Below are 26255 nucleotides of genomic sequence, written 5' to 3'. Positions count from 1 at the left end.
AGGCAAGGAGGTGGCTGCAATTATCCATAGTGGGTGTAATATATACCCAGTTGCTACACAGCTGCCCAAAGCTAGTGGTAGGGTAGATTGCAAGCCCGAGCTACAGGTTTGGCTTTAATGACAACAAGCATAAAAGAGTATTTTTTTTGCATAATTTTAAATGTACTCTCATATAGTGGTGGTGAATCCTTTACAGACTGGCCTTCTGAATAGATTTTAGGTTTCTGGGGAAGTGTTGTCATGAGATCTTGGTTAATAATTGCTGACAGATCTCTCTTATGTGAATTTTCTTTTACTTCTACATATAAAATATTGTTATTTTTTCTTTTCCCTAATCAACTACCCTGAATGATAGTTTGAATTTTCTGATGTTCAGAGAACATGACTAATGACCTTACATGATTTTATATATCATTGCACTTTTCTTGTTGAGGATTGCTTGTGCATCATTATCAGCTATTATAAGTAGTTGCTTAAACTATCATAATTTTTGTGAAAAAAAAAAGCAAAAATTTTCAAAAAACACAAATAACAAACAAAACCACCAAAAAAAACAGTGCTAAGGTTGTGTATGGACAAAGTCAGATAAATGTGTTATTTAGGGCTACAAACTATCTTTGCCTAAGAACCTTATTTCTTTATAACAGTAAGAACTGAGAGTCCATAATACTTTCTTGTAGTGAAGAACCTGTGGGATGAAGAGGTTTTACCATGCTCTAGACAACAAAAATTGACTCAAGTTACATTACTAAATAAGTAACCTTGTTTTATAATATAATCTCCTTTGGTAACATTTAAGTAATGTAGTCATAAATGACAAGCAAAAAAACAGTGTATCCTCTCATAATTTGCATTCACATATTGGAAATTGATTTCTTAGATTAATTGCTATTAGCAAACTATAAATCCATTTGAGAACTGAATCAGTAGCAGTGGATGAGCTTCCTGCCCTCTTCTCCTTCCCCAAGTTCTTTTGAGTAGCACAAACCTGAATCCTTGTGCATCTTGGATTCATATTATGTTCTCAGTCATGGATGACCTTTTACAAATGACTTCCAATAGCTGCAGCTGAAGTCAACCACAAGATTTGGTCGTAAAAGGTCATATTCCAGTTATACAAAATGTAGATAAATTTGCACTCCCTGCAGCAACTGATTGCTGTAGGGTTTTGGTTTGTATCTGACCAATTTTAATTCAAAGCCATGCATTAGAAAAGGTTATGTTCTAGCTTTTGTTTCTCTTTGCCTTTCTTCACCTAATTTTCTTTCACTATAAAATTATTTGGTTTACAGAATTTCTTTACTTTTCCAGTTGTTAAAGTTCTATTTCATAGGGTTCCTATTTCACCTTTTCCATTTTCCTCTCTCTTCTTTACTAGTGGATTAATTACAGATTATGCCTCGTAAATGTGAGTAGTGTCTTTCTGTTACTGTCAGGTTCACACTGGGGAATATTCTACTTCTAACTGGAATGATTTCACAGAAGTTGTTTGAGGCCATTCTGCTAAGAGCATGCCTTAGAGTGTCACATTTAGACCTTAAACAAAGAAACAGGGAAGATTTAAACAAGTACAGTTTGTTTATGTAGGCATAACTCAGAATGAGTAGTAAATTAAAAGAATATTTGCTCTCATCACCACTGGTCACTTCCTGGCCTTATGTTGTACAGACAATTCGTCTTCTTTTTATTTCTGAAATGCAGAAACTGTAGACTAAGGCTTCCCATGGAGACTTTGCTGTGGGACTCTACTTTGTAATTAGTGCCAAGAAGCTGGATTTTTTCAGCCCTGTTTGGGCTTGCTGTGTACTTAACTTGCTTAGACTATTGATTCACACTAGAGAAGCTTTGTCGCTCAGCTGTTTGTGATGCAGTTATCCTAGCAGGTGAGTCAAAATATGTTTCTCTGGGCTTATGTGCTGCTTCCCATGGTTACTTGTAGCTTCATATGCCATTTCCAGGGTGTTCTAATTAAGATTATATCAGAATAGCATGCTCCGGAGGTGGAGATCAACTTATCTTTGCTACCCGTGAAAAACCAACAGTTGACCATGATGACAACCAGGATGATGATGACTCCATGAGGCTTTGCCTTGAGGTGGTTAATTGGACTGCAAATTTCAACTGTACTCATACTCCTCATCTGGACAGGGCCAACCATATGTCCTTAATATGAGCAGAACCCAAGCAGGAGCCAAAACCAAAGCCAGACTACTGCAATGTTTCAGTCCGCTGTGAGCCCAATGCAAAAGTTCAGCTGCCTAAGACCATAGCAGGTATAATGAAGAGAGAACTGTATGCCAACAGCTTTATTTCTGTGTGGGTTCTGAGCATGTGGATTCAAGCTCCATTTGCTCTTCATGCTCTTTTCTATCATGTCAGCTCTTACTGTGATGTTCTAAGAGAAAAAAACACACACAGTTTTCCTTTGTTGGAAAAAAATCAACCATCCAAGGTCATGTTGGTTGGAGCTCTGAGCAACCTGGTCAAGTGAAAGGTGTCCCTGCCCATGGCAGCAGGGTTAGAACTAGAATATCTTTAAGATCTTTAAGGTCACTTCCAACCCAAGCCATTGTATGATTTTATGATCCCTCACTAATGATGTACTAAGAACCCTGAAACAGATGGGTAGAAACAACTTCCTTTGTGTCAAAGCCTGGAAACCTTTTTTTTTTTTCCTACAACTGCATAAGCAGTTGAGCTTGACATGGGAGCACAGTCAAATGCATTTCAACAGATTATGTGACCTACCCTCCAGATTATCATAATACAAAGTAGCATAAAGCTCCATACCTAACTAGCAACATTAAAGGGGAGACTTGTGGTTTGTACAAGTTCAGATGAAAAAGCAATGGCCCTTGCAGGGTGGGAACTGAGAATTTTTAGCATTGGATTTGGATCACATTGTGATAGGATTTCAAAAAATGCCCCTACTAAGACATAATTAACTGGTCTTTTCTTGCCTATTACAGATGAATAGGAATGTGTGATTCACTCCATTCTGTTCCTTTAAGAGTGCAGGAATGTGAAAAAAGTAGTGAAGCAGTTGGATAAAAAGAAAAAAACTTTTCAAAGCAATTGCATAGTGAGCTGTAAAACAAATTTGAAACAAACTACTGTTGTTGTTAGACACAGGATGAATGCCAAATAGGCATTGAAAATATGCACCATGTTCAGCTGGAAACCATCCAAATCGTGATATCAATATTGTGTTGATGTTACAACCAAATACACTGTCTGGCATGTTTCCACTATCTCAAATCTTCCATCCCTAAAGGAAAAATATGACAAATTTTTGCTTTTCCTTTTCCCAGTTAGAGAAAGCACAGCCTTCTAGAAGAAAACTGGCAAACAAGGCTGCTTAGTAATTCCATTAGTGGGCATCCTGGCAATTCTGTCTCATTTGAAAATTTTTATAACTGCTGATGAGGCAGAGAGCAGGTAAGACTTCAAAATTTTAATTAATTTATGTTGTAACATCTCGTCACCCTAAGTACAGTTACACAATGTTAGGATGCAGGATTTCGTCCAGGAATGGATTTGAGTTATACTCCCACCTCCTTTTTACGCTCAACAGAATTAATGAATGAGAGAACTCAGTCTTATTAAGACTAATGCTCCTTTGTCAGTCCAATTTTTTTTTTTCCTTTGGGGTTCCTTCTTGTTATGACTTCATTAGGTGGAAACTGAATGGTCTATGTTAATCAGCACAAGACATTTGGCTACTCAAGCTTTGGTAAATGTTTAGTTTCCCAGGGTCCTTTGAACCTCCCAGGGAGCAGTTCTGCATCCTTATTAGAGACTGACAATTAAAGGTCTGTTTTCATATCAAAAGTAATCACAAAAAATTAGCTAGGGAGACCTTGGAATGCTGTGAGAGTTTCAGTGTTTTGAGATGGCCAACTTTCCTTCATTTGCTTCAATCAATATCAACTTGGGTTTCTTTTTATGTTTCCTTCTGCTGGGGCAACTTATGAGTTGGCGTTGTGACAACTGAGAAGGATTATGCAATACCATGAAGATGTGATTAATATATTTTAGGCCATTGTATTCATATTCAGTTGCATAATTATCATAGAGGTGCAACCGTAAACTAAACTAGGTTTTGAAGGCAATGGTATAAATGAGCACTTCCAGTTTATTGAATTCCTTGTTAGAAGGAAGAGGAAATGATGTGCGGGTCGGCAAGAGCTGTGTTGCTTGCAGACTCCAGAGATTCTGCTGATAAAACATAGGAAATGAATGGTTCTGCCCTAAATATTTTAATCTTTGTGTGCCTAGTTACAGGCTTTCACAGAAGATAATCTGTTCATGTCACACCTTGTCTGTTATAAGCATAAAAAACAAATCTGAGTGTTTCTTCCCCAGGCTCTGGTGCCATGGAAATTTGCTGCAGAAGTTTATCAAAAATGAGTGCTTTGATTTATTTACATTTCTCAGAATCTGTGCTGGTAGATCAGGACTGCGGTAATCAAAGTGGGGTGGGTCACAACTTAATAGGTTGCATATGTGTTTAAGTCTAAAAACATAAAGTAAAAGATGAAGTTGGTAGGGTTTATTTCACAAACTGGAAAAGTAAAACTAAATTGGTATTAGAGCATCAAATTCCCTCTTCACAAATGATTTTTTAGAAGTACCATTCCCACTTGAAGTTAAGTGAATATGGCTGTTCCAGATTATGCATATGGCAGTGTCAGAGCAAGGCTGAGGGTCCCCTTTGCGCCCTGACATCTCCACGCTATTCTCAGTCTTTCTGAAAACCCTCAGATACCTGGGAAGAGAGAAACAAGACTGAGCCTTTCTGTTCATCCCCTTCCTTTCTGCCATGCCACAAATATTAGTAGAATTATCTGAAGACTTAAGGAAGCAAACTTTTTATTCCAAAGCTTTTATTTTGACATTTATGATGGTTGCTTGAAGTACATATAAATTTGGATTTGGTTTTTGGAAGGGAAAAAAAATCTGTTGTTGCTAGGTCTTATAGCAGTCACGTCACATAAATTGGCAGATCTGTATAATTAAGGGATTTTTGTCTCTAATTAAATACAGTAGTAATGTCTTGCCTTTTGAAATGAAACCTTTGTTTTTTCATCTACATACCTACAGAACAAGCATGCTGTCAAAATCCTTAATGTATCCAACTATTTGAACATAAAGAACAGCATCAAGCTGTTATTTGTTCTGCTGGAGTGTACTCATATTTCCAATCTGAATCTTTTGTACCTGGTGATCTTAATTATATTTGAGCTGGAAGTAGTTTAACATTAAAGGGAATTACAGCAGATTAATCTGTAAACCTGCACAAATATGCCATTCTTTTGTATGGAGGTAAGCAGGGCATAGAGTGCATAATTACGTGTTGTTGTTCTCTGTGCAGGCTGTGTGCACAAGGCTGAGGAGTCGGTGCTGCTGTTCCTCGTGACAGCAGCAGTTATGGCACGCTCTCATGTCTTGCAGCTGTCAGTTACATTAGAAAACATACATTATTCCTCTCAGTAAGGTAATCTTTTAATCATGGACAACCAACCAAAACAAAAAAAAAAAAAAACAAAAACTGAAAAAACCAACTTGCCCTGGAAACAGGAATTAGTATACTAATTAGTGCATGAACATACAGAGAATTCTTTTAAACAATGTTGTTGTAATTTTTTTTTCTAAAGTGATATAGCTTGAGGTCAACCCAAGAAGGCCATTTATCTCAACCTTCACCACCCATTACACTTTTTGCAACTAGAGAGACAAAAGAAAATCACTAAAAATTAATTGGGAGAGGTAGGTTTCTCCAGTCCTGATGCCAAAATCATCACTGGAGTCCAGTTGCAGCATTTTGGCCTCAGCATGGTAGGAAAGCACAGTGCCAACAAACAAGAATCATAGTTCATACTGATAAATACAACTTTTGACTCACAAAGTATCAGTTATTTGTCTATGATTAAGGCCTTTGGATTTGATTGTGATTTTTAGCTCAGGTGGCATTATTGAGCCACCTATTTAGGAACAGTTTGCAAGATGACAGGAAAAAAAATGAAGTTTCAGAAGAAATATAGGAGAAGAGAAGGCTGCTCACAAGCAGTCTGAGTTGCAGAAGGTATGCTCTGGGACTGCGCTGGCTACCTACTGGGCAGCTTCATGAGAGTTTTCAGATGGCAGAAAATTTCCCAGTTAGTTTGATGTTGTTGCATAAGCTGCTGCCTCATTGCAGTGGCTTGGAAAAACCTGTCCAAAATTTTAAATTTAGCATGTATACGTCTACCGGAAATGAAACTTCTTGTAAGTGTCAAGTATTACCTGCATTTCATGAGACTGATGCAGGTGCTGCCTGTACGACTGGCTGACATGTTCTGACAGTTCTGGTTTTGTCAGTGTCCCATTGTTTCATGCCCTTTGAGTAAGGAGCATCCTCTCCAGTGGTGTTTTTTGAATCCTGCTGGTGAATGTTGATGGTCACCACAAATGATCACAAGGCACCAACACAGGAACATCCTCCTCAAAAGTGAGAGTGCCAAAAGTAAAACACAGATTAGCAATTAGTCATTATAAGATAATTCTGGGAATTTAAGAAAAAAAAAAAAAAAAAAGAGAAACAAAAAAACAAAACAAAACAAAACAAAAAACAAACAAACAAAAAAAAAAAAAACCCCAAGGCATTACAAACTAAATTCTGCCCACTTTCAATGGCCTTGTCCTGCCCCACAATTAGCCTCTGGCAGCTGGAAACTGAACCCCCTTTCAGCACTGTAGGTGTCATGTTTTTTCTCTGCTTTTTGTGATGTTTCTTCTAAAACAATAGTAAAATACACACTAGGACTTTGCAGGTTTCCCCCCATGTAATGGTGCCAATATATTTCCACCCTGATTTGTAGTCTGTCTGTTATTACAGACCTTGGTCCCTTCTGAGCACAAGTGCTGACTCTGCCAAATGCACATAGTTGTTCTGTGATGAGGACAAGGATCATCTAGCGAATAAATGGAGAACTCAGTATTCAATTTAGTGGTGACCTTGAATTTGATCTCTCTTCTATCCTTAACAGCCCAACAGTCAATCTCTGCCCTGTTTAACCCATGTCATCATTGCTGTCGTATCACACAGCCACTTCTGCAACTGCCTTTTCCTTGATACTGTACACATTTAAATCACCAAAAGAAAGAAGAGAGATCAAGGAAAGAATTACCATAAATTCTTCTTCACTTTTTTCTTGGTAGTGTCAGGAATGGATGCACAGGTCTTTCCCAGTCTTTCTGTTCTTTTTTCTATATTTATCCGAGGTAGAAACCACAAGTTTGATTGATAATGCAATTTGCATCTTGAGGCATCACTGGAAATACAATGGCATGAAAGGCTACTCTGGCAGAGCACACTTTTCCCTCAGGGCTGACTTTAGAAACTCATTGATGTCACTTCCTTCCTCAGTCAGCAAGTGAATTTTCACTAATTCTCAAGACCAGCTGTCCATGCTGTCAACAGAAAGTCATTAAAATTCCTTTAAAGTGAATCAAAATAGCCTAAAAACAAATGTACTGGGAAACAGGAAAGCATCAGTATTCAAAGTCCACAAACCTTTGAGCAAAATAGTGTTGATCTAACCAGAGATTTCAAACACTCTGCTTTCCTAGCAACTTGTATATCATTAGAGAATGGTAAAAACACATAGCCCTTTAATCTTCTATTGCCAACAATCTATTTGGCTAAAATATTTGTTACAAGAATAAATCTTATTTCTCCTAAAGATGAACTCAGTGAGCAAAGGAATACATTTTAAGAAGTCTCCTCTAAACAATAGTTCTGTGGAGTTTTTTAAAAGCATAGTTTTTATATTTAGCAAATAAAAACACAACACAAGCATGCAGGAAGTAATTATCATAAGAGACAATCTTATAATATAGCCTAAAGTAATTATCTTCATCTGAATAATCTATAATGCTTTCATTGAAAAGAGGAGTAGTCTCAGGGATGAGAAGCGAAGATCATTTTCCTTTAAGTAGAGTCTTTATACTGTATTTTAACACTTTAAATATTCTCACCTCATTTTAAAAATTCTGTTTGTGCCACACTTATCAATATGGAAAAGTTTTGCTGAAATGGAATATCCTTTCCAGGGCTGGAGGTGGCAGCTAGGCAGGCTCCCCTGACAGTTAATAGTGATACTGACAGGTTGTAAGTCCTGTCCTATCATTATTATTTTTAAAAACCCTCAGGGTGCACGTAGCCTAGCTGGATAGGCAAGTGTGAAATTCCTGACTTTCCCCAATATGTGTGGACAGTCTCCAGTAGCAAACTGATACCAGCTGCCCTTTTGACAACTCATGCATGGGAGCAGTAAATGAAGCAAATTACTACCCCTTTTGGTCAAAAAGCAAAGAACAGATTTGAGGTGTCCTTGCTGTTAGAGTCCCAGGCAGTGTAGAAAAGCAGTGTTCTGTCTAGGTTCTGATTTTATCTCCAGGAGCACACTGAAGGACACTGCAGAAGAAGGCCAGAATAAGGAAACAAGACCATAATTCAACTTGCCGCTTTATGGATAATATCAGGATAGAATTTCTCCCTGGGCCAGCTGGTGCTGAGTCTCAGTCTTGACACAGGCATTTAATTTTATTTTAAGGTAATGGCAGAAGATGCTTTTTTCCTCCAGTGGTCAAATCGTGAGCTGGATGCTACCAGTCTCTTGGTCACATAGGACATCTTGCAACATTAAGAAGCTTCATACTATATGTTAGAAATTTTTTTCTCCCCTTTGAATGTTTAAATATTTTGTGGGGTTCCAGGTTAGCAAGATTGGCTACCTATCTCAGTCTTCTTTCGATCACATCTCTTTTATAAGAGAGGCTTGTGTTTCTTTTAATTTAGGTGTATTTCCATTTCAAACTGTCAAGTAATTTCTACATGGTAAATTCTCTTTCTTAATTATAGGTTTTGATTATTTTTTTACTAATTTACTGTTTTTTGCTCTGTATGGCCCCTATCATATTGATTAGAATATATGCAAACTATTTTTTTTTTCTTTCCCTTTCAGAGTCTGGGAAAAAACTGCAACAAGAGACAATTAATCAGGTATTTGGAAACTTTAATACTTTTTGTTAACTTAATTTCTCAGACAGTAGAAAGTAGAACTTCACGAGATACACTAATATTAGCAATACAGGTGTGCAAAGGAGAACGTTTCAGACAACTTGCTGGCTCTGCAAATGTGTTCAACTCACAAGAGTGGCCATTATTTTGATCTAAGATTTGCCACTTAAGCAATTCAGTTCATCTACTTCCCGTGTTGGTGCTTAGGACAAAGCCCAAAGGTAATTTGTTCATTGGTATCAATTTTTGAAGAACAACAGTATGCCTTTTTTCCCCTTCTGTTTGCTGGTATTCCTTTTAAGAGGGAGAAAGCTATTGATAAAATACCTGAACAACACATGTAAGCAGTGTATTGCAGTGTTTCTTAGGTTTTTTTCTGCCATGAATTTTCATTGAGGCTGCACTAAACTGACATTGCTTTCAGAGGCGTTTTCCATCCTGTCTTTATTACTGTATCAAGAGTAATTACTTATGAAAAAAAACTTTATATATTGTAATTTGTCATTTCAACATCAGGAGAAACTAAACTGAAAAAGTTTCTAACCAAAAAGAGAGGAGGAACCCCAGAGTTTGCTTTCCTCAGTGGCATGCCCTTGTGGATTGAAAGGACCTGACTCCACAGAAGCAGTGTGCTTGCTTGTCATTCTTTGGATTCTTGTCCTCTTGCTGAACACTGTAGTCCAGATGGCATATTAATGGGCATCTGGATTGTTTGTGAGATTTATTTTGAAATGCCACTTAAAAAGCAGTCATTAAAATGTTTGCAGTCCAGCAATTACCCTCCGTTAAGCCATCCTCCTTCTAAAACTACATACCAAGGCATTGGAGTAATTACATCACAGTCATCTGTGAACTGATCACCAAAGTGAAGGACTAACCTGACAGGGGACTGACCACCTAAAGCAGCCTGGTTTGGGTCTAATATCAAGTCCCCTGCCATGGCTGAGCATGGCACAGATGTCAGTGTGTCACTTTCAGTGGCCTGAGCTGGCACCATTCTTCACCAAGTAAACCCTTGTATGTCTGGGCACTTAAGGGAAGCCTGGTCCTGTGGCACAATGCAATATTCAGAGTTTTTACAACATTCTTATTATTGAGAAACTGATAGATAGATACCCAGTCCAGAATATGTCATTGCATAAACAAAGGAAATCTTTCACTTTTTAAATAACTGTAGAAATATTTTGGAATTTAATGGGAGTTATGTGCTTTGACTGAGAGTTTATATTCTAGAACAAGTCTAATTAACTTTTATAACCAAAACTGCATTTTAAAATTAGCCTGAAATCTCTCGCAAAGCCACTTTTGGGAGTCTCTGCTGGCCAGAAGGGGGGGCACTTGTATTTTTAATTCACAACTTGCGGCAACATTGGCAGTGTGTGAATGGTTGATTGGAGACCTAATTCTGCACATTTTCTGTGTTACAAAATCTGCTCGGTGCATGCCATTGCCCTTTTCTGAGGAAGAATGTATTGTGATAAAAAAAAAAATTGCCACGTTTTCAAAGGGTGGATCATGTGCTGTACTTTGTGTGACCAGTCTTGGTCTTTTCCTGCATGCCACTGTCTTGCCTTTATTGAATGGTCCACCTGCTCTGTCTCTGTGCAGTTAACCTAAGAGTATCTAATTTTGGAAGAATATTGTGTTGTCTTGATATGCTGAATGTATCTAAATAAAGCTGTAAAAAGTTGATTTGTGGACATTCCTATTTAAATGGGTACTACTTCAGCTTATGATGTCCCATTCCATGTGAATTTCCTTTGGATTTCCAAAAACGAGAAGAGTGTTTCAGAACATAAATCAATTTAATTTTCAAGTCTGTCATTTAGGGCACAATTACATAAGCACTTCATATTCGATTTGTATTTGTATTGCTTCAACAAAAATATTTAAACGGGTGTTGATCATGATGGATTATCTGTAATGGAAGGATTCTTTTTATTTTCAATACTGAAGTTAAAATTTTATATGCAGAGTAAGATCCTTTAGTCCCCTTTAAGTCCAGTTCAGCAACAGTGACTTAAACTGGCTGCCAGAAATTTAAGTGAGGGAGAAGCTCTCTGCAGAAGATGGATGATATTACGACTTGACAGGAGCAGGAGTGCAAAGGGGCAAATAGCTGGAAATATCTTGTTGAGAGGTGAGTGAAACAGAGAGGGGATGGAGAAATGATAAAGCTGCTGTCCCAGTGATCTCCTACTGGGTAAACCCCTGACTGTCTGTGTGCATCTGGGACCTCTCTAATCTTGAAGATCACTGTGGTTTCTGTGTGGCTCTTAGCTCTTCTAAAGCCTAAGCAAAGTTTAGTGAAACATGACATAGACAAAACACTAAGGGAGTATCTGCTTCCAGAAACCTTTCACTACAGTTGTCATCTTCACTAGCTTTTTTCCTTTTAATCATAAGGCATCTGCTGGTTTTCCTCAAACACCATTTTTGTCATTTATGTATATAAATATGTATGTTCATTTAACAGCAGTGGTCATCTACCACCAGCAGCCAACCAGATGTAGCACACACTCTATTTTTCATTCAATACCTGTTTTTAACTACCTTTGCAACTTCAAGGGTAAGTCCTGGCACCAATGTACAGCCTGTTTACTGTAGCATGTTAATGACTGATGAGGAAAGTGGAAGGAAACAAGAAAAAACCTTGTGTTTCTATGTAACAGTATTGGCAAAACAACACATTACAGACCACCAATCAAAATGTGCCTGGAAAAATCCTTTATGTTTCATCCCTAACACTCATACTTGCTTGTGCTGTGGTCTTAATATACACTCCTACATATAGTTCTGTCCAGTGCCTCTGAATCTCTGAAGTACTGACAAAAATATCTGTAATTGCTTTTGGAAGTTGAAGTTGCTTGCAGAGTCAGACTTTTGGTTTAAAATCCCAGCTGTGTTTGAGCTCAGACTTGAGCCTGTCCCTTCTGCAGTGAAGCTGCAGGTCAAGTTGGGAGACTCCACAATATCTGTCCTCCTGTTTTGTCACTGAGGAGTTTTTTGTCAAGGCAGACTCTCTTGAAGTGGCACATCCATCCCTAAGTCAGTGCTCTGTCAGGGAGTATTCCCCTTTCTGTATGTGGGGCTGCTAAGCAGGAACACAGAAAGGATAATGATGAGGAAATGTACTTGCTAGAGCTGGGGTTGGACCACAGATAACTGCAGCTCTGGCATACTGTCAGTATGTGCACACCTTGTGCCAAAGAAAAGAAGTCAAAGATAACTCAAACTTCTGTTAAATGACAAAATAAGTTTGTTGCACAGACTGTGGTGAGGAATAGCTTATGACCTGAAGGTTGCTTCGAGCACATGGTGTAAGAAATCTATACTAACATGATTGAAAACTTCACAGTTCAGACCAAACTCCTTGATTGCCCTTGTGCACTGCTGTAGTTTACTCCAGTTTTCTCCTCTATTCCCTTCATCGTCTCAGATGACCTAGCTAAAAAAAACTTCAGTCCATTTATGCCAGCTTCCAAGTCCTGCCACTTTGAGGTTATCTGATAGCTACGTCCCTTCCTTCTGTTTTCCCAGTTTGAGATCATATTCCTCAGTGTTACATACTTTATTCCCCCAAAATTAAGAGTTTGAAAATCTATGAGAGAGCTAATGCGTTTAGCCCACTAAACAAATTGTACTATTGTTTCACCCTCATGTGCTTTATAGAATCACCTAATGGTTGAGGTTGGAAGGCATCTCTGGAGGTCATCTTGTCTGACCCCCTTACCCATACAGCAGGTTGCCCAGGATCATATCTGGCTGGATTTTGAGTACCTTCAAGAATAGTGGTTCCTCTATTCCTGGATATTCACACAGTAGAAATGTATTTTGTTGTATTTATATAGAATTCCTTGTATCTCACTTAGTGCCCGCTTCCTCCTGTCCTGTCACTGGACACCTCTGAGAGGAGTCAGGCATCATCATTTTTATTTCCCCCACTTCTTCCCTCCCAGGTTATATACATTGATAAGATCTCTCCAAGCCTCCTCTTTTCCAAGCTAAACAGCATCAGCTCTCTTGGCCACTGCTTGTGTGTCACATGCTCCTAACTTTTAAATACCTTGTTGCCCCTTCACTGAACTCACTCCAGCATGTCTACATCCATGTCCATTTATACACTGGATGCATTCCAGTATGTCTCCTGTCTCCTGACATGCCCACATCTCCTGCACTGGGAAGTCCAGAACTGCACACAGCACTCCCAGTGTGTTTGTGTCTCACCAGGGCTGAGCAAATGTGAAGGATCACCTCTCCTGATCTGCTGGAATTGCTCTGCCTAATGCAGCCCAGAGGCTGTTGGCCTTTTTTGCTTTGAGAGCACATTGCTGGCCCACAGGCAGCTTGTTCTCCAGTGCCCTCAGGTCCATTCCTGCAAAGCTGCTTTCACACTCTGCAGCCGCCAGCCTGTACTGGTTCCTGGGGTTGTTCTTCCCCAGCTGCAGGACTTCGCATTCCATTTTGTCAGATCTCATGAAATTCCTGTTTAGCCATTTCTCAAGTCTGTTGAGGTCCTTGTGATTGGCAGCACAACCCTCTGGTGTATCAACCACTCCTCCCAATTTTATATTGCCTGCAGACTTGGTGAGGGTATGTTCTGTCTCATCATCCAGGTCAGTGATAAAGATGTGGGACACTTTTGGACCTACCATCGACCTTGGGGCAGTAGTGAATGGCCTCCAGCTGCATTTTGTGCACAACTGTTTGAGCTTAAGTTTTCAGTCCAACTCAGTGAGCACTTACCTAACTTGTACTTCATGAAGGTGTTATGGGAGTGCCAAAAGCCTCAGTAAATTTGAGATAAATGGGATAAAGATCCAGTACTCTCCCCTGGCCACTGATTCAGTCATCTCCTTGTACAGGACTATTAGACTGGTCAGGCTCAATTTCCCCTTCATAAATCCATGAAACATGAGATTTAGCTGGAGGACAGTCACCAGTGGAGTACCCCAGAGGTCACAGCTGAATAAATACCATTTAATGTCTTCATTATGTACTAGGATGATGGGATGGAGTGTACCCTCAGGAAGTTGTCACAGGAGGTAAAACTGGGCTGAGGAATTGCTGATACAACAGAGGATCGTGCTGCCATTCAGAAAGGCTTCAACAGGGTGGAGAAATGAACCAACAGTAACCTCATGAGGTTCATCAAGTTGAAATGCACCTGGGAAGGAACAGTCCCTTGCTCCATCATGCTCCTGAGTAATGAGGTGAAGCTGATCAGCCATCATTTCCTTGCTATCCAACCTTAAAGACAGGAGTGATGCTTGCTTTCTTCCAGTCCTCAGGAAACCTTCCCCAGTCACCATGATCTTTCAAAGATAATCAAGAATAGGCTCACAGTGACATCCTCCAGCTCCTTCAACACTCATGAGTACATTCCATAAGCTCCTTGTTTCTGTTCCACAAGGACTTGTTTCTGTCTAGTTTGTTTAAATATTCCCTAAGCTGATCCTTCTCCACCAAGGAAAATCTTCCTTACTTCCAGGCTTGAAGTGGGGCCTCACCAGTGCTGAGTACAGAGGGACAAAACCTTTCCTAGTCCTGTTGGCCATATTTTTGATACAAACCAAGATTCCTTGATTTGTATCAAAAATACAAATGATTTTTACAGTTTGTAAAATTATTTTCAAAATGACAAACCAAGCCCTGGGCCACCTGGGCACACACAGTGGCTCAGATCCAACTGCAGTTAACCAGCACCCCCAGGTCCTTTTCCACTGGACAATTTTCCAGCCACTCCTCTTTCCCCTAATCCACTAGGTGGGTCACCTGGTCATGTCCTGTAGGTTCTCACATGTTCACTTTTTTGAAGTAGTCAGCTCTGAGCCCTGTCTGGTTGAATATGAGATCCTTCCTGCTCCCCCTGCATATTTTGTATCAGTATACAGAAGCTGCATTTTTTTAATTAATTTTTAATTTTTTTATCTGATATATTATCAGATAAAATCAGTTGAGAAAAATGCTCCATTTTTCCCTACAGATAACATTTTCTTCCAAGCTCATAAAGGTTGCTTCTGATAACATTCTCTGCCCCCTTTGAGTTCAGATAATGTAACAGTCCTTCACTGATTAGTTCATAATATATCGTCACCAAGATGGTTACTCTCAGAAAAAATGCAGGAGGAACTATTATTTAAATAAGTACAGAAGACACTTTTATGTGAGAACCTTCTCAGTCCCTTGTGGAGGAAACTGTTTCTCAGGCTGTATAGACAGGAACATAAGTGCAGTGTCTGAAGATAAAAATATCTTAAATTTTTTTGAACAATTATTTCTTTTGTGAAAAACAAACAAACATAACAATATGCAACAGATTGAATGCTCAACATAAGTATTAAAAGACATGATGAGAGGTTTAAGCAATGAAGGGCAGCATGGACTGGGAAGTTGTGTGGCAATCCCAGTTATCAGATTTCTGTCTCTTCTTGCTCTGTAAAATGGTCAGGTTTTTCTACCAGTGTTAATCAGAAAGTAGGAATCACAATATTCACATGGGCTAGGCAATAATTATCTTTCTGTGGTTTACAGACATGGAAAAATGAAGTGTGAAGGTCAAGGGAATTGCATAAAACCAAACACTGTGGCTCTGGTGGGTGCAGCTACCCTAAACACAGTGCTGCTTTTATGATTCCTGTACTTCAGGGAGGGATGGTGCTTGAACTAGTTAATGTTTGGGTGGCACACTGATCAGCTGTGGCACTGCTTGCGTATTAATACATATTGGGTGGATAGCCACATAAAAATCTGCTACAGAATAAGCTAGTGTATTTTCTTTTACCTGTGATAGACATGAAAGCCCCATTCAGTGAAACAGGGTCAGTCAGCGTGAGGATGGAGTGTACAGTGAATAATGCCCTTTGTCAATTCACAGTCTGTTTTTTCCCACTGTAATTTATGAATGCAATCATTTCTCAAGTATTATTCTTTCTGTCTAGAAATTAACAGACAAATCTGTTTAAAAGTGTACACATGTAGGCAAACACGTATTTGAGATATTTGCCTACCTAGAGTGCCTTTACATTTCTATTTCTTTTTTATTTACCAATAAAGTCATCTAATTTGAATTAAATGCTAATTTTGATTGAACGGAAAATGCTTTGAGACCTCTAGAGATCTTAGTGTCTCTTCCAAAGCAATTTGGGAAAAATTGAATTCTTCATGCCTGAATATACATTAATATTCTTCATCTGAACTTAGTTTCATTTGAAACTTTTCTTATTATTTCTAAAAGAGCAAGATGTCTTGTTTATGCTGGAAGATAAGTGTGTTTACCTGCAAACAAGATAGAGATGGATTCTGTTTACCAGAAAAAAAAAAACAAACCCAAAAACCTGTGAATCTTGCCACAGCCACTAATGTGAGGAATTCTGACTTGTGTGCAGAAGCACAGCATTAGATTTCAGGCCTCTTTCTCAAACCATTTGCTGGGAAATGGGAGCCAAGGTTTCAGTCCAAGCGTGCAGGGTTGACCTCCAGGATTAACACCCAGCAGTTTGGTCAGCTTCCTGCAAAATATGTCTACTCATGCAGACAAGGAAATGGTGCAGGGTCTCTCCTGTGCAGGCTGGGTGTTGATCAGCAAGGGCTGAGACATGGCCCCTCTACAGATAAAAAATGTTGGTGTCCCTTTTCTTAAGAGAGGAAAATAGATGTCTGAAATATGAAATGTGCTCAAAAATTCCCACCTGGCTTGACTTGTGAACATGCAAGACACACTATTTATTTTCAAAGACATGTTTCAAATACGCTTGAAAATAGCAATTTTGGGAATTGCATTTGTCAACAGCAGGAACTGTTTAGGTCATTTGATTTGCTTCTGTGCTTTAAGTTATGAAAAAGTGGGCACATTAGCATTACTTAATGAGTTAAAATACGAGATCAATATGTAATATACACAGATTGCCTGAAAGTGTCATCTTCAGACTTAATCTCCCTCTATACATAAGGTAAACCTACTTGTTATGAAGCACTATGCTTCATAAAATGTATATTGCATGCTTAGTTTAATGCATTTTGGATTTCAGGTTGTTTAAAATGCTTTGCTGTTCTGTATGGAAATGTGAGTGAGTGTTGGTGAAGATTTCTGGCCACTAGCCACAGTGTTTGACTTAGGTTTTACTAATACAGAGGAGAACTGAGCTCAGAATTAAACAATTTAAACACACCGGTTTACCTGTACCCGAAACAAGTGTTGCTAAGTAGGAAGGAGGTTGGGCTAAATATGGCCAATTGTTAAGAGGTCCATGACCTGAAAATTGCCTTTTATTAGCTGCACGTCTAGAGACATGCACTCCACGCAAATTGGCTGCAGACTCTGCCCAAACACTAGCTGTCAGGTCTGCAGTGGCTCTGTGCTTATTTTCAAGTCTGTAAGTTATAGTGTAAAGAACTGGCACCATAAAACTGATGTCAGGAGGCAAGACAAGCAGCATCAGCATTGCACTACCCTGAAACCAATTTATTATTGCTATCAAGTGACCTTCCCTATTATTTATTTATTAGCAATAAGGGAGTGGAGTGCTTTTTTATTTGCTATACTTGGTTGCAGTTGTATTGGTGAATCTTTAATCTAATCTGTCACAAAAAACTTAGTTTCTGATAATAATAGCAGCTTTACTGCTACTCTTTCTATTATTTATGCCTTGATCTTTCTTATTCCTCCCATTCAAAGTATGCTTTGGAGAATCCAAATGCTTTGATTGTGAAAGTGGACACAGGAGGGAGTTAATTCCAGATTTGATCAAGAATTGGCAAGTAAATTAGAGTTTAATTTGCTCCATCCAAGTTGCTGACCATGTGAATCAGCTTGTGGAAGTGGCTCGTGCGGACTGTCTTGCCTCATTAGCATGACTTTGTGCTTTCTGTAGATCAAGACAGGGCAGGGAGAGGAGGGGAGGCTGGTGCAAAGCCAGGAGTTGGGTATCTATGAGGTCTCAGCCAAAGACAAATGGATTTCTCCAGTCTCCTTATTAAGTACGCTACTATACTTGTGTTCATGTTACTGTTTATCTTACCCCATTGGGCCTCTCCACTATCCCCACTGCCTGTGGGCCTGGGTTGTTCTCCTCCAAAACCATCTCTGAACTGAGGCTCTCCCATCAAATTTTTCCACACCAATCACTGACACTTGACCACACCATATAAAAAAAAAAAAAAAAAAAAACCAAAACAAAACAAAACAAACAAAAAAAACCCTATCTTTCCCTCTGCCCTTTCCGTCTTCACTATCTTAGTCTGTATCCTTGCCATAACTCCAGGTCACCATGCAATGAGATGCTGGACTTTCTGCTAACAGATTCTAGGGGCAATAGCCACTGATTTACAAAGCTGTGTTTTGAAAAGCAGTATTTAAAATTACTGGTATCTGTTAAATAAAATTTACCTGCAGTATTTTTTTTCTTACTACAATCAGTTATTCTATTTTGTGTCTGGCTCAGAGTTCACAAGGATCTCCTTTGAATCTAATTGTAATTCAGCTACAAACTATGAGGTTTGCCTCTTAGTCTCTGAAGGAATTTCTGAGTATCTTGTATACTCTTTTTTCTTATTCTTTTTCCCCTCAACCAGTTTAGTAATCTTAGAGGTGCTTGGTACAAGTACATGTGTTTTAGGGATACATATCTCATAGGAAAATGTGGTGTCTGTGGCAGTAAGGTCTTGCCTCTGGCTTTTGACAAATGTAGCATCAGTGATATGCCCTGAATAAATTAGATAAGCCAAAAATTCATGGCTCTGCTGGGAGGTGAGGGGTTAGTGCTGCCTATTATCTGTGGAGTAGCTGATACAAGCACAAGTGATGAATCAAGAGGTTTATCTCCACTGCACAGAAGGTGAAGCACCTCATCAGCAAATATTTTATGTCACTTGTAGGCAGCCTGAATAGTCTCTCCATTGGGAGATCCTGTGGAAGTTTGTTTAGCTCACCAACATTACACTAAACAAGTGCTATGATATGATAGAGTTCTGAGCACATTTACATGTTAGCTCAGGTAGCATAGTAGTAGTAGATGAGTCTGATCATTCTGAATCACATTTTCCAAATAGTCTTCTAGCACACAAGAAGTTGGATAATCTCTCCTTTTGGCAGGCTTAAGAAAACTTACAAGCACATACAAGTACAGCTCTTCATGTTTGTAGGGCCAAAGTGAGGTAGTAACAGATCCAGGCTTCACTGGCTTGCTGAAAATAGGAATCATGCAAACTTTTCCTCACATTTAAACTGCATACCAAGTCTGAGCTATCTGCCACAATCCTGGTCCTCTGACTAAGAGATTCTTTAAAGTGTGCCTAACAATTATCACAGAATCACAGAACAGTTATAGTTGGAAGGCACCTTTCAAAGGTCACTTGGTCCAGTCCTCCTGCAATGAGCAGGGACATCTTGAACTAAATCAGTTTGCTCAGAGCCCCCTCCAACCATTATGTGAAAAACTTGAGGTTTTAGGCTGAAACTACCAGTTCCAATGTTTTCAAACACTCACAGATACCTACCATCCAAGTAAGAGGATGTTTGTTTTATAGTCCTCCAGTATTCAAGCTGCCTTCCACTAAAAACCTAAATTAAGAGACTCACCTCTGTGTCCTCCTTTTAGAGTCTGAGCATGAACTGGAAAATGAACCTTGTCTTAAATTACTCTTTGTCAATTTTTTGTAGAGAGATCCTAGGTAAATAGGTAAGTTGGCAGCAGAGGCAAATACAAGAAAACAGAATATTTCTTTCCTTTGCTATTTTTCACTATATGTTTTCTCTTGGGCTTATTTAATTTTATTATTCTTGTTAGTAAAACTGAATATCCAGCACTAAGGCATTTAGGAAACACAGCACTGTCTGCACTGCGGGCCATTAAATCTTTGTAAATCAGCCCTGGAATATCAGCCTTTCCAATACATCATTATCTTTTTGCATGGTGAGTTGCTCTAATTGCAAACTGCCTAGATGTGATCCCACCCGTGCATTGTAAAATCACACAAAGCATAATTGGATGAGTCTTAACCATTCCTGGCAGTGGTCAATCTCTTCTACCTCAGTGGCTTGTGAAGGTATTAAAGGAAAAGACAGCTTCAAGGTGTATAAAAGAAAGTATTGGCTACTTATTTTTACAGTGAGGAGAAATCCTTTTTTCAATGGGGAGGAGCAGGGAATCTACAGCTATAAAAATGTAAAAAGAAAAAAAATCCATGAACCCATTAATGACTCTAAAATGCCTTTTGTTTCAACAGCTTCACTGAGTTGCCTGCCAGTAGCCACACATCACAGAAATACTCTATTAAATTCCATTTTTTCCTCAAATTTAAACTAGTTTTTAAATCTGTCTTCAGCTCTAGCCTAGCTAAAGTGAGACAGAGGCAATGTGACTTCTACTCTTCTAAACTGGGCTCATGGCCACTTCTTAACTTTCTTTCAAATGTGTTCATGCAAACAGAGGACAGTTTGTACAATTACTGGCAAAGGTACAACACTTCCCTGGGTTTTAATTCTCAAACTAAATGCATGCAGCCTGCTGCACAGGTTGTCAGCATGTCTTAAGGACAGCCTTGCATCTTTCCAAGGTAACCACAGAGTTCATCTCCCATGTCAGGCAGCAGGTTCCCAAACTTAGCAGCTCTTTGGAAAGCCATAAACGGGCGTTCCTGTCCTTGGACACTTGGCTCAAAGAGTTTGGTAAAGGCTATCTGCATGGGAAGATCTGGATCCAGAGTCAGTGTCTGACACTGCTTGCATGCTGCCTGTTGTTGGTGTATGTTCAGGTGTTTTTCAGAACAACAATGCTCAGCAGCTGGTGAGATGGACTGTTAGGATAGATATAGACTGTAGATATATGGACACAGATGTTTTTCAAAAGTGTTTATTGGCTTTGCAAGTTTTTGTTTACCTGTTATTGCTGTGGGAAAAAAGAAAGATACAACATAGAGACGTTCAGATCTTTAAAGTGTCATAAAATGAACAACAAAGCATCACTGACACCAAGAACAGGCCAAAGAAGGCAACTCTCTTTATGTAAGACTGGTGTCATAAAATATTTAAATCCTTTCAGAGTGTGTGGCTTTCAGCTCTTTCATGCGGATAAGTGTCAGACTGTCAGGCATCTTTGCTTAAGGAACATGGCACTATCTATTAAACAATTTCTCTTAGTTTCCCAAGAAAACTGTCTAGTTAAATATTTCTCATCAAAAATAAAGCTTGATTCATCTTTTCATTCATCTCACCTTTATTACGTACTAACCTGGTTACTCAGACAAGTGTATAGAAAGGTTTGATCTCTTTCTTCTTTTTTTTTTTTAATTTTTTTGGGTTAGAAAACTTCCATAGCAATGTACCAGCCATTTATGCCTTTGGAAAATATCACTATCCATTCCTATTCTAGAGCAAGTTACAGCCAGCATTTACTGCAAGGACACTCTCCCTCATGGAGACCATAAAAATGTATATTAGCCAACATAAGTGGGATAAGTAAAGTCTCAGGGAGAAGGGGAAGAGGAAAGCAACTAATAATATTTTACAGATTCAGATAACTTCTTGGTCCTCAGATCTTCCTGTATCATTGCTTTGGCCCTAGAGTTTTGGGGTTTTGTGCAGGGGTTTTTATTTGGCTTAGGGAGGGAGGGGTAGGCCTCTGGGGGTTTTGGTTTGGTTTGACTTTGGTTTTCTTTTGGGTTTGTTTTTTTTTTTTTCCTTTCTGTTTGGCCTTTTTTTGCTAAGTGATTCTTTCTCCTTTTGCCTCATCTCACTACGAAGGAGCCTCTTTGAATTGCCTCCAACTATGCATATGTTGTTCCTTTACGTTGGTACTGAGATTTCTCTGAATAGTTCTGTCCATCCTTCTCTGAAGTTTTTAATCCCACAAAAATGTTTTAGTAGGGATTCCTACATCTGCATTCACAGTTTCTGCAACTAAAATACAATCCTCCTCTGGTACCATCTTGGGTTACCCTCAAGGCTTGTCCTGGATCCCAGGCAGACTCTTTGAAATGGAACAAAATCAAGACCACACACACCTGTCAGTCTGTTCTTTTCCCTCCTGCTCTAGTGGAACTAGGGTATCTTCCACTAGTTCAGGATGACAGGGTGGCTTGAGAAGGCTGAACTTTCCTATGAAGTATAGGGCTCATTTTAGTGGCTTTGGATTAAAATTCAGATGGTTTAAGTTTCTTTGCACAGAAATGAGCTGCTAAATTCAGGTGACATACCATAGGAAGTCATGAGGTACTGCCCTCTCCTGAGTTTTCTCTGCATTGGGGAACACCAGTACAGCCATGTATCACTGGAGACTGTCTTCTAAATTTTCAAACTCACCAGAGTTGCACTGATGAACTTACAACCTTTAGTTACTTTAGCACTGTCACAATTTTATTCCTACTTCTGTTGAGCCTTGTATTGTGTAGCTGGTTTCTGAGTATCCCACATTTTTCATCTCACCTTTTTAAGTTCCAAGTTACCCTTTTAAAGTAAAAACATTTAAATTATTTGTAAGTCTATGGTTCTGCAGTTGCAAGAATGGCACTTTGCCATTCACTGTGATGCTGAAACTCCCATTGGGCTCATAGTCATACCCTGATTTACTACTAGCACTACTTTCTGTTGTTACACACTGACTTAGCTCCTGAATTATTTCCATCCTAGGGCAGAAGGGAAAAATCTCTAGACACATGTGTTTCATTTGTTTTAAAGAATAAAATATTAGACAGAATACATTTTTTTAAAATATATTAGAAAATGGACCACATCAAATCCAATGAATTCAAGTATCCTTTTGCATCTCGAAAAACAACAACATGCCTTCTCTCTCACAGACATACAAGTCCTGCACAACTCTCTTCTTTTATTTGTTTTCACCAATACAAAAATCAGTTCAGTGGCATAAAGACCAGCTTGTCAGTGGCTTGCAGCAGTACAGAAAAGCCTGATCCCCTGGGTTTGTTTTTGTTATGGGAAATTATTACACTACAACACATGCTAACTTTTCTTGTAACTGCTTGTTTTTTCATAGGCTTTCATTCAAACTGGAATTCAAATTGTGTTCCTTTCATTACAATTTCTTACATTATTCCTCTGAATTTTTAACAGCTTTATTTGAATTGGCCTATGAACTTTTATCATCCCCCCAAATCCACACGTATGATCTGCCAGTCTACAAAGCAACTTTCCAGTAAATGTTTAATCAGTTTATGCCAGAAAAGCCTTTTTATGTAGCTTTCCAAAAAAAGTTAGGTTCATGAAAGCAGTCAGATAGTCTATGTTTGTCTAACCATCTAACCATTTTTCTGTTACTTGCAACAAGATGTCAAAACCTGTTGACCAGCATGCTCCCTTTCCAGATGTGTAATGAAAATAAGCAGCTGTAAAGGTGTCCCAATGCAGCAGGCTTGTCTACTAGCAGGAAAAAAAAAAATCTACAAGGCTTAGCAGATACATGAGAATCCACTCAGGAATGAACAAGCAGAAATACCCATATAGCAAGAAATTCTTCAGTCAACTTGCACGATACAAGACCTGAAGAATCTGATGTCAAAAACATAGATGCAAGCTTTGCTGTTCCTGCAGTTTGTGGATTGCACAATGGCTGGGGACATACAAAGAGATGTTTAGGAGGAAAGTCTCATCTTTTCACATTCTTTGCAGAGTGACTAGTTAATGTTTAGTTAGTTGGTGTCATAAATGTTGATGTTTAAATAAGTCAGATGGAATAGGCTCCAAAGGCATCTATTTTTTCTTATCAGCTGTGAAAGCAGCTCAGGTGCAGGCATCTGTGTCACAGACACCTGTATGTACATTCAGTCCAGTGCATGCACTTCCATCATCTCTCTGTGTGCAGGTAGGAGTAGGACCATTTTGGAGGGACGATTTTGTCTGTCTCTACACCCTACTCAAACCAACTGATGTCAGCTGTTTAGGGGCCCTGGTTTTGTCCCCTGCCACCACTGGGAAATAAGGGCTGCTCCAAGTCTCAGTGGTGAAAGTAGATCCAACACCTGTTACTGTGATTCTGCCAGTGCACTCCAGAGAATGACCGTGCAACTCCACCAGTGCCAGTGCTGTCCCAGGTGAAAATGTGTTCAGTAGAGAAAAGTGCCTGGCCACCCCTACCAGGACTATCAGCCCCCCTGTGTGAATCATTTTTGATTTCTTAAGAGGTGTGACTTGAGCTATTTATTTTTGTAGGAAGACCTACTGTGTGCTAACAGGTGATCTTCAGAAGCATGTATTTCAGTAATTAGCCCAGCTTGTTCCTAAATTAGGTGTATTAATCAAGCAGTTCAAAGGGGACTTTTTAGTACCAGGTGTGGCTTGGTTACGAGCACACCCCACCATCCTTGCTGCTGCTGCAACATGAGTGGGCTGGGTTGGACTGTCACTGTGCTCTAAGCTCTGATCCTTTCCATGTTTGCAGGATTTCATGCTCCAACCTCTGGGGATGCCAAGGAAAGCAGCATGGAGAAGTGCTCCTGTGGGCCTCAGTAACCATGAGATGGCCGTCTCAAGCAGCAGGCACTGGCAGGGCAGGGCTGACCCTTTCGGTGTGGTGGCTGCCTCCTCAGGGAGCCGGCTGCCTGAGCAGCAGAAGACGAGTGAGTCCCCTCTCAGCTGGTTCAGAGGGGTGTATTTACCTCCTGCTCTGCACCCATTAAACCAGACATTTGTCAAGGGTGGTGAGTGGCAGGACATGGACAGCACCCAGGAAAAGCGCAGGGCCTTCCTGCAAGACTTCTGCAGGAAATACAACAGCAGAAAGAAGCTGCAAACCCACCTGGTGCACCTAGTGTCAAGAATTTATGTAGAGGACAGACACAAGGTTCTGTACTGTGAAGTGCCAAAAGCAGGCTGCTCCAACTGGAAAAGGGTCCTCATGGTGCTCAGTGGACTCGCTGCTTCAGCAAACAACATCTCCCATGATGATGTGCACTATGGAAAGCACCTAAGGAAATTGGACAGTTATGACCTAAAAGGGATCTACACACGCTTGAACACGTACACCAAGTTTATATTTGTACGTGATCCTATGGAAAGACTGGTATCTGCCTTCAGGGATAAGTTTGAACATCCAAACAGCTATTACCATCCGGTATTTGGGAAGGCAATAATTAAAAAGTATAGACATAATGCAGATGAAGAAGCACTGAAAACAGGATCCGGAGTTAAGTTCAAGGAGTTTATCCAGTATTTGTTGGATTCCCACCGACCAGTAGGAATGGATATTCACTGGGAGCAAGTCAGTAAGCTCTGCTATCCCTGCCTCATCAACTATGATTTTATAGGAAAGTTTGAAACCCTGGAAGAAGATGCCAATTACTTTCTGCAGCTGGTAGGTGCTCCAGCCAATCTGAAGTTCCCTAAATTCAAAGACAGACATTCCTCTGATGAGAGAACAAGTACAGAAGTAGTGAGGCAATATTTAAAGGAATTGTCTAAGGAGGAGAGACAGCTGACCTATGACTTCTATTACTTGGATTACTTAATGTTCAATTATACATCACCACTTGTATAGAACTAGAATAGCTTCAGGCTTCTACTAGATACTTATCATGTTGGGATTCAAAACAACTACTTTGATATTAGTCCTGAAAGGAAACGAAGTTACTGCTAAGTAGAGTTGTCTTGAATTAGTGGGGATTTTATAAGCTAGAGTGATATCAATTGATACTAAATTATGGAGAATGCAAAGAAAAAAAGACCTGTAAACAGCATAAATTGCACTAAAATGCCTGAGAAAGCTGTTTTTACCATTATGGATTATTCTGTGGAAGCAGTAGCTCAGACAGCTGTTGCATTAGCTTACCTAATGTTCTTTTAACGGTTTAAGAAAAAAAATTCTGAGTGTCATGATTCTTTTTTTGGTGTGTTTGCTTTAGAAATAGGTTTTGAAAAAACTTTTGAATGTATTTTTACTTTCTGTCACTTATTAATAAAGAATCACTGGCTAATTTTCTAAAATGTTTACAGTGTTCTCAGTTGCAAGGCTTGTTTCTTTGATTACTATTAGACTGTAGCCAATTTTAGACCTGACTTTTTTATTGAAGGATGCTCTTGAGTACAAATGCATCAAACTAAAAATAACACAGCAGCTCAGTTGAAGAGCAGAGTAGATTTGGGTAAGCCTGTGAAGGACCAGTCCACTGCCTCATTTTGATTGATACACTGGGGTTGACGAGTATGATCCTCCTTTCTTAATTCACCAAAATTAAGATT

General features: G+C 39.3%; 1 protein-coding gene across 8 annotated transcripts in view; it reads left to right on the top strand.

The window, feature by feature from the left end:
• Nucleotides 1-25995, top strand: part of CHST9 (carbohydrate sulfotransferase 9) — an 89254-nt gene extending 63259 nt beyond the window's left edge. For all 8 annotated transcript variants that reach the window (XM_038128151.1, XM_038128152.1, XM_038128157.1 and 5 more), the window contains 2 exons: nt 9009-9046; nt 24460-25995. In XM_038128151.1, coding sequence (XP_037984079.1) covers nt 9009-9046; nt 24460-25554 — 1133 coding nt within the window. In that variant the 3' untranslated portion in view covers nt 25555-25995. The remainder of the gene's footprint in view (nt 1-9008; nt 9047-24459) is intronic.
• The last annotated feature ends 260 nt before the right edge of the window (nt 25996-26255 follow it).

This window comes from Motacilla alba, chromosome 2 (genome assembly GCF_015832195.1).
Source record: "Motacilla alba alba isolate MOTALB_02 chromosome 2, Motacilla_alba_V1.0_pri, whole genome shotgun sequence".
NCBI classification, from domain to species: domain Eukaryota; kingdom Metazoa; phylum Chordata; class Aves; order Passeriformes; family Motacillidae; genus Motacilla; species Motacilla alba.
The sequence above is the reverse complement of the archived record's forward strand: the minus strand, read 5'-3'. Positions and strand labels throughout refer to the sequence as shown.